Source organism: Tasmannia lanceolata, unplaced genomic scaffold (assembly GCF_043159265.1).
Source record: "Tasmannia lanceolata isolate RefF3 unplaced genomic scaffold, GAP_Taslan_0.1 ptg000037l, whole genome shotgun sequence".
NCBI lineage: Eukaryota > Viridiplantae > Streptophyta > Magnoliopsida > Canellales > Winteraceae > Tasmannia > Tasmannia lanceolata.
This window is the reverse complement of record NW_027518714.1, coordinates 44,893,629-44,911,135: the sequence shown is the minus strand read 5'-3', so window position 1 is coordinate 44,911,135 and position 17,507 is coordinate 44,893,629. Positions and strand designations below refer to the sequence as shown.

The 17,507-nt window shown below is 38.5% G+C and overlaps 1 protein-coding gene across 2 annotated transcripts; it reads left to right on the top strand.

The window, feature by feature from the left end:
• Positions 1 to 10,148: 10,148 nt before the first annotated feature.
• Positions 10,149 to 16,226, top strand: WNK3 (with no lysine (K) kinase 3). 2 transcript variants are annotated; one of them, XM_077370900.1, is made up of 9 exons: positions 10,149 to 10,470; positions 10,712 to 10,878; positions 11,544 to 11,581; positions 11,762 to 11,989; positions 12,090 to 12,313; positions 12,406 to 12,563; positions 14,100 to 14,283; positions 14,381 to 14,524; positions 14,794 to 16,226. In XM_077370900.1, exons 2-9 carry the CDS (start codon positions 10,792 to 10,794, stop codon positions 15,990 to 15,992), a joined length of 2,262 nt encoding a protein of 753 aa, XP_077227015.1. In that variant the 5' UTR covers positions 10,149 to 10,470; positions 10,712 to 10,791; the 3' UTR covers positions 15,993 to 16,226. The 2 variants fall into 2 exon arrangements, with proteins under 2 accessions (XP_077227015.1, XP_077227016.1); XM_077370901.1 differs by lacking the exon at positions 10,149 to 10,470 and having other exon boundaries at positions 10,739 to 10,864.
• The last annotated feature ends 1,281 nt before the right edge of the window (positions 16,227 to 17,507 follow it).

Sequence of the window (17,507 nt, the reverse complement as noted above, 5' to 3'; positions counted from 1 at the left end):
AGTCGTGTGTACCCTGATTGGGGAACGTGTGTCTGCGAGTGTCTAGAATCAATGTCTGGGCTACCCCCCACCACTCTTGAATCGTCCACAACATTCTTCGTACATATCGGCTTCCTTCATCATCAAATAATTTGAAGACAGTGTGTTCATCTTGCTAGATTGGCAAGAGTCACTGCCTTCCATTCCAAGACTTCTAGTAGGCAGCCTTAATTTCCTTTACAACCAGTATTTTCTGATGTTCAGGGCCACTGCTAGTTGATTCAATAAATGGCTATGACTACAGTAAATTTACATGGATTTTTCCTATTCGTCTTAGATCTGATGTGTATGATGTTTTTCTCTGCATTAAACGTCATGTTGAAAATATTTTCGAGTGCAAAATTAAATTTTTACAAACAGATGGTGGAGGCGAATTCCATTGTCTTCTTCATTTATTAACTAATTATGGCATCGGTCATCGTGTTTCGTGTCAGCGCACTCATGAACAAAATGGGTCCTTTGAGTGCAAACACTGACATATTATCGACAAGGGATTGTCCCTTATGGCTCAGACCTCTATGCCTCTCACATATTGCGACAATGCCCTACAAACAACCGTTTATCTTATCAATAGGCTACCTTCTTCTCACTCTAATCAATGTCTACTTGAAATTCTCTTTCAATGAAAACCTGACTATACATTTCTTCTGAGTGTTTGGTTGTGCATGTTACCTTGTCTTCACCCTTATTCTCCAAATAAGTTTAACTTCCAATCAGCCACGTGTATTTTCTTAGGATACAGTTCTAATCACCATTTATATCGTTGTCTCCATCTTCCCTCTGGTCGGATCTATATTTCATGCCATGTTGTCTTTGACGAAACCGCTTTTCCATTCTCTTATGAGCGTCCCTTGTCGTCCCTTAATCATTCTTCATCTCCTATCCACTTAACCATTCCTTGGGTTCCATCACATCAACCTATAGTTTCATCCAACCTGTGGCCCACCTCGGTCTCCAATTAGGTATCTGTCGATACAACCTTACCTATAGTCGACATATGTGTCCCTACCGTCGAGATTGTCCTATCCTTCTCCCTCCTTCACCCCCTCTATTGATCATGTTGTGAACATTGGCGCACATCCCACTGCGTCCCGATCTACTACAACTAACACCCACACTATGGTTACACGATCAAAAGATGGAACTCGGAAGGCCAGGGCTCTCTTATCAACTCGTCACCTATGACACATGATGCGACAATCGACACCCACACTGAACCTACATGTTTCTGCCAAGCGTTTAAGCTTCTTGAGTGGCATGCGGCAATGACCGATGAATTCAACACACTTTTACAAAATGTTACTTGGCTGCTTGTGCCACCCGCACCATGGGTGAATATCTTCGGATGCAAGTGGGTGTTTCGAATCAAAAGACATGTTGATGGAACGGTCAATCATTTCAAAGCTCGCCTTGTCATTCGTGGTTTCAGTCAATAGGCAAGCTTAGATTATGGAGAGACATTTAGCCTAGTTGTAAAACCCACCACAGTAAGATTGGTCCTATCCCTTGCTCTCCAATTTGGGTGGTCCTTACGGCAACTTGACGTGCACAATACCTTTCTCCATGGATACCTTCAGGAAGAGGTTTATATGTCTCAACCACCTGGATCTGTAGATCCCAGATTACCCTCATATTATGTCGCCTTCAAAAAGCCCTTATGGTCTCAAGTAAGCTCCTCGTGCCTGGTACAAACGCTTAAGCAACTACCTTTTCACTCTTGGCTTCATTGGATCTCTCTCAGATTCATACCTCTTGATATTTCGTCGAGTCATCATTGTACTTTTGGTATATGTAGATGATATTATTATTGCTGGAAATAATAGTGGATCCCTCTTCGTTTTTTTGCACCAATTGGCTCATGAGTTTGACAACACGGACCTCGGCTACCCACACTACTTTCACGGTGTTAAAGTTCAACATCTTGCAGATGGTCTCCTTCTCTCTCAAGCCAAGTACATTGCAGACTTATTGGCTCGTACCAAAATGGAGGGGGCCAGACCCTATTGCACACCAATGGCTTCCAATTTATCCTTGTCACGTTTTTCAGGAACGAGTCTCCCTGACGCAACAGAATAACGAAGTACAATTGGTGCATTGCAATATTTGTCTCTTACTCGACTAGACATTTCTTTTGCAGTTAACAATGTGTGTCAATTTCTTCCTCGTCCCAGTACACAGCATTGGTCCACAGTTAAGCGTATTCTCCGCAATTTAAAGGGTACGATCACACATGGTTTGATCTGCAACGCTCCTCTTCACTTACTCTACATGCCTTTTCCGATTCTAGCTGGGCTGGTTGCCCCACATGACCGTAAATCCACTAGCAGGTACTATGTGTTTATTAGACATAATCTTATTTTATGGAGCTCATGTAAGCAGCCCACTGTTGCACGATCAGGTACCGAGAGTGAATACAAAAGTCTTGCAAATGTGGCTGCAGAAGTCACATGGTTACGTTCTCTCCTATGCAAACTCAGTTTTCATCTTCGCAAGCCACCTGTGCTTCATTGTGACAATATTGGCGCAATCTATTCCACGACAAATCCTATTTTCCATGCTCATACAAGGCATGTGGAGATTGATTATCCCTTTGTTAGGGATAAGGTTGCTCGTCGTGAACTGTTGGTGTACTTTATTCCTAGTAATGATCAACTTGCAGATACACTCACAAAAACCATTAATGCTCTATTCAATTTTGCATGCTCCGAGACAAGTTAACAGTAAGATCTCGACCGTTAGACTTGCGGGGGACTATTATATAAGTCATCAAAATATAAAATAAACTTTGTAGCTGCTTTATCTTGTAATTGTTATCTTGTGAGATATTTAGGGACTTTTAGATGTACATCGTTAGCAGATGTTCTTTCAGATATCTTGATTATTATCAAGAGATACTATGATCTTATATACTATTCTATATAATGGAAACCTCCTACAAGAATCTGTAGAGAAGGAAATCTTTTCATCCAACCATGGGGAATTCCACATTGGCATTAACTTTGGATCCTTGATGAAAGATCCACTTGAGCTTGCCTTGGACTAGACATCATGCAATTATACATAGTGTTGGGTTTTTTGCCGAAGAAAACCCACTAAAATTACGAAGCAAATAAATACGTGGATAAAAGAATCAAACCAATAAGAGAGCAATCACACAAAAGAACACAAAGATTTACGTGGAAAACCCTCCAACGAAGAGGGAAAAATCACGGGGCAAATCCGACGAAATATCCACTAATCAAATAAGTAATACAATGTCTCTTTCTCAAGTTTTTCACCCAAAACTTGAGATCATACAAGAAATAAGAAAGATAAAAGGTTTACCTCGTTGCGAACAACAAACCCACTTTCTCACCAAAAATACCCACTTCGATCTTCAAGTCGAAGAAACTCAAATCCTCACGAAGTCTCTGTACAACAAGAGGATTCAACGGCCCGGTGAAATTCTCCAAGAACAACGCTCCAAACTCTTGGTTTTGATCACACACAAAACCCTCTAAAAGAGCCACCAAGAAAACCTTGTTTTCTTTTCTTCTTCTCTTCCTTTCTCTCTCTTTCTTTCCTTCATTTTTTCACGTATTTGATTTTCACCCTTTTTACAAAAACGTCAACAACCTGCGCACTCATTCTTCTTATGGCTTTTGCTATGTTGCCGTTTTTACAAACACTCGTTCACATCCACCGACTCCCTCACTTGCCTCTTTTAATTAGGTTTTCTAATAATAACAGGATACTATTGCGGGTGGATGTGGGCCTACACATGGGCTGGACCCACTACAATCTCCCCCTCCAGGCCCATGAAGAGAAGACACCAACCTTGACTCTCACTTGGATATATATACGAGCTATGTCTAGGCATAGCTCAAGCTTTCCTTTGGAAACAACCATAGTCAACTTATCAAACGGATTCTTATCAGTACGAATCTTCTTCAACTGCACCAACCGTGTTTCGATCACATCACAGATCCATCAGTTCCTGAAAATCCATTCTACTACTGCCAAGTATTCGTTGGCTTTATGAGATTGTGTCTCCTGAAACCTCTTTGGTTCCCCCTCACTAGTAACCAACATATAATCTGAGGTAGGATATCTCGCTGATGGCCGATGCTCTCTAGTAGATCTTCTAACCTGAGATTCCACTATCTCTGTCTGTGGGGGATGCTCCCTCTGCTCATGATATATCACAATATCATGACTACCTGCATCCGATCCATGATCACTACCATCTCCTTGCACTTCTCCCCGATGTGTAACATGCTCGAATGGAGAACGAATAGATGTAAGATCAATAACACCATCAACCACACTCTTAGGTGTTTCAACCCTCTCAAAATCTGCAAAAGTCTGGTCTTCGTGGAACACAACATCTCTACTTCTGACTATCTTCTTCTTTTCAAGATCTCATAGTCTATAGCCAAAATTTTCATTTTCATAGCCTAGAAATATGCACAGAGTAGCTTTATCATCAAGCTTCAACCTTTGCTCTTTGGGCACATGAGCAAAAGCTTTATACCCAAACACCCTCAAATGAGAGTAGGAAACATCTTTTCCTGTCCACACTCTTTCTGGAATATCAAAATCCAACGCAATCGAGGGAGATCTGTTAATCAAGTAGCAAGCAGTGCGAACTGCGTCATCCCAAAATGACTTTGACAACTTAGCCATCTTCACCATGCATCTGATTGTCTCACTAATATTGTGGTTCATCTTCTCTGCCACTCCATTATGCTGTGGAGTATCAGGAACTGTCTTCTCATGCCTTATTCCATGTTTAGAGCAATAATGTTCCAAATCTTTTGTTTTATACTCTCCCCTACCAGTACAGAGGCACTTCAAAGGTTTTCTCGTCTCTCTTTCTACCATGACATGAAATCTCTGAAAACATTGGAACACCTGGTCTTTTATTTTCAAAAAATAAACCCACAGATTCCTGGATGCATGATCAATAAAAGTGACAAAATACCAATTCCCACCAAGGGATTCCCACCTAAAAGGGACCACACACATCAGAATAAACTATTTCTAAAATATTATATTTTCTTTCTGATGACGTAACAAAAGAGACCCTATGTTGTTTACCAAATAAACAATAATCACATGGGTCGAGATGCGTACCTTTGACGAATGGAATAAGTGTCTTCTTTGCCAAAATCTGCAACTCTTTCTCACTCATGTGAGCAAGCCTCTTATACCACAAGCTAGGAGAACCATCTTCAGTAACATTTACCACATCCTTGCACACCTTTACATAAGTCTTATATAATGTGCAACAAATCTTCCCCTTTGAAAAAATGAGTGAACCTTTGGTAAGCTTCCATGTAATGAAAGTGTAAGTGTTAGTGACAATGGGAGTTCAAGTATTAGAACTGGCGATAATGGCAGCGATTTCAATACTAAGAAATTCAGGTTCTTGTGAACCTTCATAAACAAGTGAAGCAAGGCCCTGCCATGTGTGCAGCGGAGCTAAAGTCAAACCCAAATCCTCAAAATCCAAGATTTGTCCCAGTCAGCAAAGGAGGCCCCTCCCGAAATCCCTCATTGATGCAGTTCAAATCACAAAGTTGTTCCCTTACCAAAGTAGCTTTCATAGCCTTGCCTATCCATGGCTATCCCAGAAATAAGATTTACGAGCAAATCAGGAACATGTCGCACATCTCTCAAAGTCAAAGTGCACCCAACATTGGTTTTTATGCACACATCACCAATTCCAGCAATCTTTGAGACACTAGTGTTGCCCATCTTCACCATACCAAAGTCTCCTGCTTTATATGAAGTGAAGAACTCCCTGTTGGGAGTAGTGTGGTAAGAACCTGTATCAATAACCCACTCTACATCCTGTTCTGCAACACGTAAACACTCTTCTTCTCCAAAAGAGAGTGTTATTACATCTTCATCAAACACGGTAGTCGTAGTGTCTTTATCATCATAGTTGTTTTGATTTTTACCTTCTTTTTGTTCTCTTTTGTAAACCCAACAATTCTTCCTTATATGGCCCTCTTTGTCACAGTGGAAGCATTTTTCCTTCTCTCTTGAATTCGACATTTCTCTGGATTTGTCATCATTTTTTGACCCTCTACTTTTACTTCTACCCCTGTTCTCTGTGACAAGAGCCTGTGTATGGTCTGTACTCGTTGATTTCCTTCTAGTCTCTTCATTAAGCAAGCTACTAGTAACTTGACTCATGGTAAGTACACCATCTGGAGCAGAATTACTAAGTGAAACCACCAAAGTTTCCCAACTGTCAGGTAACAAGCTCAAAAGTAACAAAGCCTGCAACTCATCATCAAGCACCATTTCACTGAAGACAATTGGTTCACTATGCTCTGAACTTCATTCAAATGCTCTGCAATTGAACCACCTTCTTTGAACTTTAGGTTCACAAGCTTTTTAATTAAGAAAGCTTTGTTCCCAACAATCTTTCTCTCATAAAGACTCTCTAACTTTTTCTAAAGAGAATGTGCAGATGTTTCATTAGACACATGAATGAACACACTGTCATCCAACCATTGCCTAATATTTCCACTAGCCTTTCTGTTCAAATTTTGCCAATCTCTATGAGACATGCCAGTCGGCTTGGCCTTATCATCTTCAATGGGTTCATACAAATCCTTACAATAAAGAATATCCTCCATCTTTGGTTTCCAAATCATCCAATTTGATCCTGTAAGCTTGATCATGGTTCCCGTAGAACTCTCCATCTCAATCCACACATACAACTATGCTTCCAAACAATAACAGCTTTGATACCACTTGTTGGGTTTTTCGCCGACGAAAACCCACTAAAATTACAAAAGCAAATAAATATGTGGATAAAAGAATCAAACCAACAAGAGAGCAATCACACAAAAGAACACAAAGATTTACGTGGAAAACCCTCCAACGAAGAACGAAAAATCACGGGGCGAATCCGACGAAATATCCCTTAATCAAATAAGTAATACAACGTCTCTTTCTGAAGTTTTTCACCTAAAACTTGAGACCATACAAGAAATAAGAAAGATAAAAGGGTTACCTCGTTGCGAACAACAAAACCCATTTTCTCACCAAAAATACCCACTTCGATCTTCTAAGTCAAAGAAACTCAAATCCTCACGAAGTCTCCGTGCAACAAGATGATTCAACGGCCCGGTGAAATTCTCCAAGAAGAACGCTCCAAACCGTTGGTTTTGATCCCACACAAAACCCTCTAAAAGAGCCACCAAGAAAACCTTGTTTTCTTTTCTTCATCTCTTCCTTTTTCTCTCTTTCTTTCCTTCATTTTTTCACATATTTGCTTTTCACCCCTTTTACAAAAAACGTCAACAACCAGCCCACTCATTCTTCTCACAGCTTTTGCTATGTTGCTGTTTTCACAAACACTCTTTCACATCCACCGACTCTCTCACTTGCCTCTTTTAGTTAGGTTTTCTAATAATAATAGGATACTATTGTGGGTGGATGAGGGCCTACACATGGGCTGGACCCACTACAAGAAGATCATTAGTCCAAATAATTTTTTATTATTTGACAAATTGCGATTGTTAATCATCAAAACATGGGTTTCGGAGAATTTGTTGAACCCTTGGGCTAACACTGACCTTAAGGATACTCATTTCTTGAACTTGTTGTTGATTTAATAAATGTCAGTATTAGTAGCTTTGCATACTGTTGTACAGGTTGTGGTCGACGAAAAAGCCTTGCACACCTATGAGATAGATCCATGGGTCCACATTCCTCTCACGTGCTGGGTTGTGGCTCGGTTCGGAATGTGACAGTCTATTCATTGTATGTGGGTGTGATATTTTTGCTTTAAAGACTGCTGATTCAGACTCTACCATGAGTCAGACTCAATGATAAGTCGCTTCTTCACTGGTTTGTTCTTAATATTAATTCTCCTGCCATCTAATGCTTCCGTTTTTCCATTGTTTTCATATAATCCCAAACCCTCTACTATTCATTTGAGAGATGAGCTACAAAATCCACACAATCATTGAACACACCAAAACCTCTGTTCCTCCACCTAACCTAAATGAAATAGTAACCTCTAATCGATATGATATCCCATTCCACATTAGATCTCCACTAATGAATATCATGGGACAGCAAGAGAAGTCATTAGAGCTCCAGAAAAAGTTTCATGTGTGGATACAGCATCTATCTTCACTCTACAACCAACTAATTGAATGGAACCCTTGTCATGGAGAATGTGATCCACGTTCTCAACTGCATGCAGAAGGGAATATGTAAGAATGTAACTCATATTATTTTTCTCCATTGTAGGGGTCCACCAAACCTTACCTTACGTTGACCATATATTAAAAAAAAAGAAAAAAAAAAAAAAGCTACTGTGACAAATTATGGGATATTTTGGGACTATTCTTCCGCACTATCCCGGCTATATCCAATCGTCGGCCCCGCGCACACTCCACAGCAGACTATATGGCGAACAAAGCATACTGAGGAAGGAGAAGCAAATTTTGTGGATGATTACACCAATAGAATTTGAAACTTTTTTGTTCAAAGACTATTTGGTTATGTTTTGTATGAATCTCTAAGGAGGTTATATCTTTTCTTGTTTTACGAACATCCTTTGGCTACCCCCCAAAAACAAAGATGGAATTTTTACGAGATAGAAATAGAGATGTGAGGCGTTTATTAGCTTTGAAAGTGGTTATATCAGTAAGGTATTTAATAGATATAGATAAATTTACTTAAATAGGATATTTAATGGATACCATTCATAATGTGACTGAATACCTCTGTGGCCCACGATCATTTAAAGAGTTATAAATGTCATTTCTTTTCTATTAAAAACCCTTTAAATGTATATTTCTTTAAATCTATTTAGTACCTTATCCATGTTAATTTCTTCATAGCTACTGAATACCTTTGTTTTTTAAAAATGGATAGCTACCGAATACCTTAAAATTAATTTTTTTAATATCTATTAAATACCTTATATTGGGGCGCTATTTTTATCGCATAAAATTGGGAGTGATATTCCTTCCCTATACAAACCTCTCTCCCTCTCTTTCCCTGCAAAATTAACGGTTTGTAGCCTAATAATTAATTTATTTAAATCCTTGGCCATTGGATCATCCAAATTAAATGTCCATTTGATGGGCCACATGGAAGAAGAGATTGAAGAGAATATTAACCATAGAATAAGAGCTGGTTGGTTGAAGTGGAAGCTTGCCTCAGGATTTCTGTGCGACCGTAAAATCCCTACCAAGTTGAAGGGAAAGTTTTATAAGACGGCTATGAGGCCAGCCATGCGGTACGGCTCAAAATGTTGGGCCACCAAGAAGCAGCATTTGCATAAGATGAGTGTAACAGATATGCGAATGTTTAGATGGATGTGCGGCCAGAGAAGGTTAGATAGAATTAAAAATGAAGACATTCGTAAAAAGGAGGGGGTGACACCAATTGAAGAGAAGATGAGAGAGCACCGCTTAAGATGGTTTGGACATATCCAACGTAGGTCTTTGGATGCTCCGGTGAGAAGAAGCGACTCGTGCCAAATTGATGGAGTAAAACGAGGTAGGGCGGACCAAAAACAACTTGGATAGAAACAGTGAGGAAAGACTTGATAGCTAGGAACATAACAGAGAATATGACCTTGGATATGATAGAATAGAAGAAAATGATCCATGTAGAAGAGCCCAAATAGCGCCAGGATTAGAGCTGGATAGATTCCTTTCACATTTTTCATGAAATTTTTCTGTAGGATTCATACAAGTTTGAGACAAAGGCTTTGTTGAGTTGACTTGAGTTGATGGGCCACATCTTAAATAGGTTCATCCCTAAAACTCATGCCATATGATGGATATAAAGAGAAACTACATGAAACCTCCATAGATCGGAGGGTTGCGATCTCCGTGTGGAAATCATTTTGTTATTAACTAGGTAAATGACTGGGATTTTTTATATGGTACAAGAACGCGAACTTCAGTGTAGGTGGTACACTGCCCTTGATATTTGATCCAACAGCATCAAACTTATCAAGACTCTGCTGTTGGATAAAATATCAAGGGCGGTACTTTAATCGTACCCCCTGCACTAGATTTAAATGATATGAAGGACTTTTTGGTAAAAATCCAAAGAAAAATAAGATAGACGTTACCTCTCTCAATTTCGGTCAAGCCAACGTAAAACGTTCTCTCTCTGAAAATTCGGACGTTTCATCTGCTCTCTCAATTTCCATGATTTTTCCATTACCAATTTGATTTTCATTTGTAGGTTTTCGCAGATCAATATTCTGTTAATCAATCAACATGTCCTTTTCTGAACGTTTTATGGTCCCTTCGTTTGTTTTGGGAGAATTAGAGGTTTGAATTCCCATTCTTTTTTATTCTGTTTTGAGAAAATTAGGGCTTACCATGTTGTGGGTTTTCTTGCGATATTCCTCGTCCGAACAATATCCCGACGATTCTGAATTCGCGCTACATTTGGGTTAGTTTTTTCTTTCTTTCTATAAGTAATCTTGAATGTTTTAATTCAGAAAAATTGATCATGGCTCCCTTGGAATTTTGACTTACAATTTTATTTCAATTTTTGGTTGTGCTTTGTTTAATATTTTTCATGAATCATGAAATTTGTTCTGGCCATGATTTCACCAAAACAAATTTGATTTTCATTTGCTGCTGATTAATCTTTCAAAAAAAAATTGATTTCCATTTGCGGGTTTTCGCAGACTCTGTGAACCAATACTAGATCTTGTTTTGAGAGAATTAGGGCTTCCCACGTTGTGGGTTTTCTTGGCTATTCAATAAGATGATGCGAGATTCCTCATCCAAACAAGTTCCTGATGATTCTGATGCCGCATTTGCTGAGATCGACTCATCTGGTCGGTATGGTCGGGTTAGTTTCTTTTCTTTTCCTTTTTTTTTTTCATTATATGTATTCATGAATAATGTACTTCTGAATAATTGATCATGGGTCTCTTCAAATTTTTGATTTTCAATTTCATTTCATTTTTTGGTCGTGCCATTTGTAATATTCTGATATGTGCATGTTGGTAGTGTATATGGGATTAGTTAGAATGTAGTTATTATGTGGTTATGGGTTATGTGTTTTGGGGTTGTGGGTAGTAGTTGTTGATGATGTGTCTTGTAAGTGGGGAAGTAGATCAATGGTGTGTACTATCTCTGTGCTTGTATTTAAGTAGTTGTATTACAATGGACTTGTAGAGAATTTGCAAACAAAACAGAAACTTATGTTTTAGGAGAATTATGGTTCCTCTCAAATTGAACCGTTAGGAGGTCCGGTTGTCTTGAATCAACCTATCTCCCCCTCTAGTTCTGTCTTTTTCCTTATTTATTTGTGTTAAGGCCAATTAGACACGTAACATATTCTTCATGATTCATGAAATTCGTTCAGGGGGACTATGATAGATTTCCCTTTTTGGGTTGATGCTGTTAATCTTTTCATTTCTTTGTTTATTTGTTTCATTTTATTTTAGTTGGAGGTTTCAGTTTATCTGTTTATTATTATATGTTTGTTTGTTTTTTGTCATGGTTTTGCAGTATCAAGAGGTGTTAGGGAAAGGAGCTTTCAAAACAGTGTATCCTTTGCACCTTTATTCTCTCTTTTTGTTCTAAAATTGTGTTGATCAATTAATCTGAGATTATTAGCAGATGATAACTCAATAAAGAAAAAATAATAGGAGAATAAGAGTTAGACAATAGCATATGGACATACTAGTTAAATTTTGTGAGTCCTTGATTGTTCCACAATTTTTCAGCTACAAAGCTTTCGATGAATTTGAAGGGATAGAAGTTGCCTGGAATCAAGTTAAAGTGGTTGACGTGTTGCAGCGTTCAGATGACTTGGAGCGTCTCTATTCCGAAGTTCATTTACTCCAGACTCTGAACCACAGAAACATTATCAAGTTTTACGACTCTTGGATTGACACCAAACATGATAATATCAACTTCATTACTGAGGTTTTCACTTCGGGAACATTGCGCCAGTGGGTTATCTTCTTCGAATTTCTTTTTGTTCTTATTTTAGAGATAATCTCTGATTTGAAAGTTATAATTGTAGAGTTTTTTGGGCGGTAAATTTTCTAGGTACCGGAAGAAACATAATCGTGTGAATTTGAGAGCATTGAAGAACTGGTCCAAACAGATCTTGCACGGCCTTCTTTATCTCCACAGTCACAATCCTCCAGTTATTCACCGGGACTTGAAGTGTGACAACATATTTGTTAATGGAAACCATGGGGAGGTGAAAATAGGCGACCTTGGATTGGCTGCCATTCTTCGCCAGGCTCATTCAGCCCACAGTGTCATCGGTAACTATCACATGTTTTTGGTTGGCCTATTGGAGATATGGCATAGAAGTCTGGTATTTTGTATCATGTTATCCTTGTACTTTTCCCTGTAGGGACTCCGGAGTTCATGGCACCAGAGCTTTATGAGGAGGAATACAATGAGCTTGTAGATATCTATGCGTTCGGTATGTGTTTGTTGGAGTTGGTGAGCTGTGAGTACCCATATGTAGAGTGCTCCAATGCAGCTCAAATTTACAAGAAAGTTACAGCGGTGAGGATGCTCAGACCTATAATCAGTTTCAGACACATTGCAGCCTTTTCTTGCTCTCTATTATCTATGTGTTCCTTGTTTGATCTTCTACTTGCTCCTTGTTTACTCTTCCAATTCCTGGAGGCTTTATCTTTTGCTATTGTTTGCCTTATTACTTTGGTATTTGTAATCAAGGTTTTAAAGTCGGCACGGAAATGGAAACATTTCGCTTTCAGTGGAGATCTTGTAAAATCACGGAAACATATGCAAATGATGAATTTTTTTTAATCTTTTAAAAAACATATGCAATTGATGAAATTTTAGGATAAAACTTTGGGAAATGCTAGAATAAGCATGAATACATACTTATAAACCATCACATAAGCAACAAAACCATCCATAATTGTTTAATCACATCGAACACCTAGTAATATACATTGTTGCGTATGTCTAGAATAGTAAAGTCAATAAAGAAGTACAATGTAATGAAGTACAAGAAAGTACAATGACCAACCCCCCCTCTAAGGACCCCAACCCTATGTCAATACCCCATAGAGTTACGAGGTATTACCTGTCGCATGCATAAGATACGGTTACTTTGCAACGTAGTTCAATGATGTTGCCTACTAAATATCATTCTCTACATTAATGAAATGAAATGCAAATAATAACATCTTTCCATTTGTTTTGTTGTTCCCACCATTTTGGTCGAATTTTGAGAATTTCAGCCGAATTTTGGGAATTTCGGTCGAATTTCAAGTATTTGGGTCAAAATTTCAGGGAATTAATGACGTGAAAGAAAATCATGTAGATTTCATTTCGGTGTGGATCGAAATGGAAACATCTTGTAATTAGAGGTTGATTATTTCGGGGAATCTAAAACCATGCTTGTAATTAGAGGTTGTACATATATTGGGGACAAGGTAGCTTTGAAACTCCCTTTTTGAATTGTGAATGATTTTTTGTTTTTGGGTAGGATGGTTGCCCACCGGATACCCAAATTCCTGGTCTGCTCGATCTCAACAGTAATTGTGTCCCATGTATACTCCAGATGATGACAGGAATTGTTCAAATGGTAGGCTACACCATAGATGCAAAAATTGCACCAATTGGACAATCCTAAGCCGTTAGTGGGCTTTGCATGTTGAATGTAAACCATCAACCAATTTTGTACTAACTCTCAATTTGCAGGCAGTTATTAGTCAGTTATGATAATTAATTCATGGTGTGGTCCACGTAATGAATGGTTCTGATCAATGTACCAGGAACCTTATTCCTCTTATCTTGCTTCTGTGTATTTCAAAGTATGTCCTTTTTTATTTGGGGCCACATGCCCACATTGTAATCTTTACATACTTTCAACTCTTGTTAAATAAGTGTTCTAGCCAATTGATAAAGATAAAAAATAAAGAAAAAAAAAATCTCCGTAGCTAGAAGAACATCTATTTGTTATATTCCTGTTTATGAGCAGTTCTTGGTAAACCCCGGTGAATATGAGTTTTCACATGTACCATTCTTGAATTCCGTAATGCCACTTCATTTCTTGCAATTGTATAGGGAATTAAGCCCTTATCATTGGAGAAGGTAAAGGATGCTGGAGTAAGAGGATTTATAGAGAAATGTATAGCCAATGTTTCTGAGAGATTGTCGGCCAGAGAGCTGCTAAAGGATCCTTTTCTCCAATCAGATGGGGAGAATGAAAGTGTTAGGCATTCTCTGCGACCAGATCTCAATCATTCAGGTATATAGAGGACCATAGCCTCTGTGGCACCACATGTAATTTAGAGAAACCAGTGCCTTTGATTGTTCTTATTCTCATTCTGACAAAACAATGGCAGAAAATATACGTGACCAGTCTGATTCAAACACCACTTATTCAAGTCTTAAAGAAAGCCTTCCTTTGGCAAATCGAGACTTTACGGTTGAAGGTCAAAGGAAAGACAACACAATTTTTCTAAAGCTACGCATTGCAGATTCCACAGGTTGATCATATTTCTCATCATTTGATTCCTATCTTTTTAGGATGATATTTTTAGGGAAATGATATCAGCACATCCATGTTTCATTAATTGCACTAACACATCTTGTCTATTCTTTTCTAAGTAGCTTGTCAGAGCTTTTGGGAACTGTAATAAAAGACAATATGGGGTTAGTACAATTATTAAAACATAGATGTGTCGATATCATTTCCCTATTTTTCTTAGCATTTCCAAAGAGCCTACGATAAAATGTTACTATTTGAGTTCTACAGGCCACATTCGCAACATCCACTTTCCATTTGATATTGAAGCAGACACAGCGATCAGCGTTGCAAGTGAAATGGTTGCCGAATTGGACCTTACAGATCAAGACGTGACAGCCATCGCTGCAATGATTGACACAGAAATACAGGCCCATGTTCCAAAATGGATTCCGGGAGAATCTTTCGAAGATAATTTTGTTGATGAGAAACCAAATTCAGATCTTCATGAATCTGACACTAAAGTTGAGCTATCTGAATTAACAAACGACTCCAATCATCCTCCTAGTCGACTTGTCCTCGAAAGGTTACCATCGGGTCGGTTGTTTTGGTCTGATTCTCCTAAGGCAAGTAGTGAAGACTCTCCAGTTGGGCCCGCCCATTCAAATTTATCTTCTGAAGTGGGTCAACATGTTGGTAGCTATCTCACTACTGAAGGTTTTGAACTGGCAGACTCTCCTGAAGACCAAAAAATCAGAGATTATCAAAATGTTGTTGTAGGTTCACCAAATCAATGGACAGACTCTGAAAATAATGGTTCCTCATCAGTATATTTTGAAAATAGGAACACATCTCCCGATGAAAATGTTTGCCAGGAAAAGAAAGAAGTTTCCACATCCACTGAGTTTTCATTGAGTGGTGATCAAAGTAAGGGAATTGTGGAGGAGAATGATAGAATATTAATTGATAATGAGCCAGAGAATGTTAAAATCATTGCCGAGAAACTAGAGTACTTGTTGGTGGATCAGCGAAAGGAGTTAGATGAACTACAGAGGAAGCACGAACAGGCCGTGGCAGAACTTTTGAAAGAACTGCCTCCTGAACTACATTGCAGAACTTTAAATTTATGTCATTCGAAGGATCCCGACTATAACAAAGCAGAGAGTTCTGTGCACTGGTACCCAGGACAGTCCACTGACTCTGGTTCCTTTTTACCACCCGAAGCTTTGTCATCTCATATAAGCAACTCTTGTGCAGATAGTATTTTGGATGATCCTTTAGATGATGTCACTCAACCCAAGAGACTTACAGATTTGGGAAACTCTAATTCTATTCGCCCTGGTCGGGAAGATGGGAGACGGGTTTCTGTAGTTAAAAATCGCGTAGTAGGATCTGTCTTTCGAGATCGATCGAATTTGTTGAGAGGAGATAATAGATCTTCTGATATGGGTATTGCTGTGATTTTGGGAGATATAGCCAAATCAATATAGATTTTATGCAGACTTTTGTGAGATACTATTGCTCTGTTATATCAGTTTGGTCATGCTTGATGAAACTAATATCAGGTTAAACTGCCTTGTACCTATAATTTGATATGGGCCCATAAATGATGGGATGTATATTGTTCATATGATACTGTGTTGTTACTGACACTAGTTGTTACTCTGTAAATGTTATTGGTTTTTGTAATTTATCTTAATAAAGAGGATGGTGGATTCATTGGATGTTACTTATTGCATTTCTGTATTGTTTTTTGCAATTTCTATTAATGAAAGAGGGTGATGGATTCATTGGCTGTTGCTCAATGCATTGTTGTATTTTCTCTTTATCGTTTTTAACTGATCCATAATAATATTTTACCAGTCTTTGGATTCTCTCCCTTGGAGAATATAAGAGACCATTGGTCCCTCTTATTACATTCCATTAACTTGAGAACTCATTGAGAGAGAATGAGAGAATTCACTTTGAGAGGTTTCCCATAGACCGGTTGGTGTGAAGGTAAGAGAAGAATCAAGGGTCGTTTTTGGGGCATCTCAGTACTCGGAAAAGCTATGAGGATCGTCGGATTATACACTTACAAGGACAAGCCATGACACAAGGTACTACAAACCCATCTCACTTAAATTGACGTTTTTCTTTATTTTCAATGCCAATGATCCAATGGGATCATTAAAGTAATGTTAAAATTAACATTCCTCTGCTATTTTAGGTTCATTTGTATCTTTTTTAGATTTTCTTAGTCTTCCTCTGCTTTTTTAGGTTCATTTGTATCTTTTTTGGCTTTTCTAAGATCTAAACTAAAAATAGTTGTCAAAGCATGATGTAATTTGCATCAAACTATTAAGTTGAGGGGTTGTTTTGTCTTTTTATAGAGCTTAATACTAAATATACATTCGCTGTCCTAAGTGAACTAAGTGAGATTTTCTCGTCTCTAACACAATGTCTCTCTCTCCTTTTCCTCTCCTTCATCTTTCAAGGTTTCTGCATTCTAAATCTGATCTGACATGGTATCGGAGCAAGATTGATCTAATCTGTTACAAAGCCACGTACTTCTCTTCATACAGGTCAACCTGGAATGAAAGACTGCTCTTTCCTGCATCTAAGTCATAAAGCGAGTGGGCCACATTTTCCACCTGCATATTGATTCCAGCAAGGAGACTTTTGGCCAAATTAATCTTCAAACCTAAGACCAGTTCAAACCATCTAAATAGTCTCTTGAGGTTTCTAGTGTAAAGCATGTCTTCCTTAAAAAAATTAGCCTATTATCGGCAAACTACAGGTGACATATCAATTGTGTGTTTCTGCTAGGCTCCAAACCTCTGATGAAGTTATTTTCGTCTGCCTTATAAATGAGTAGGCTAAGAGCTTCAGCCACTATAATGAACAAATTGAGAGAGATTGGAATAATTGGATCACCTTGTCTGATTCCCCTTGACCTGCTAAAGAAGTCAGTCAGGGAGCCGTAGATAAAAATAGAGAATGAGGCCTGATGATAGGCGCACTGA

Coding starts and splice junctions, on each gene's coding strand:
- WNK3 (XM_077370900.1), top strand. CDS start 10,792: ATGATGCGAGATTCCTCATCCAAACAAGTTCCTGATGATTCTGATGCC. Junction 11,582..11,761: donor AAAGGAGCTTTCAAAACAGT/GTATCCTTTGCA, acceptor ACAATTTTTCAG/CTACAAAGCTTTCGATGAAT. Junction 11,990..12,089: donor ACTTCGGGAACATTGCGCCA/GTGGGTTATCTT, acceptor TAAATTTTCTAG/GTACCGGAAGAAACATAATC.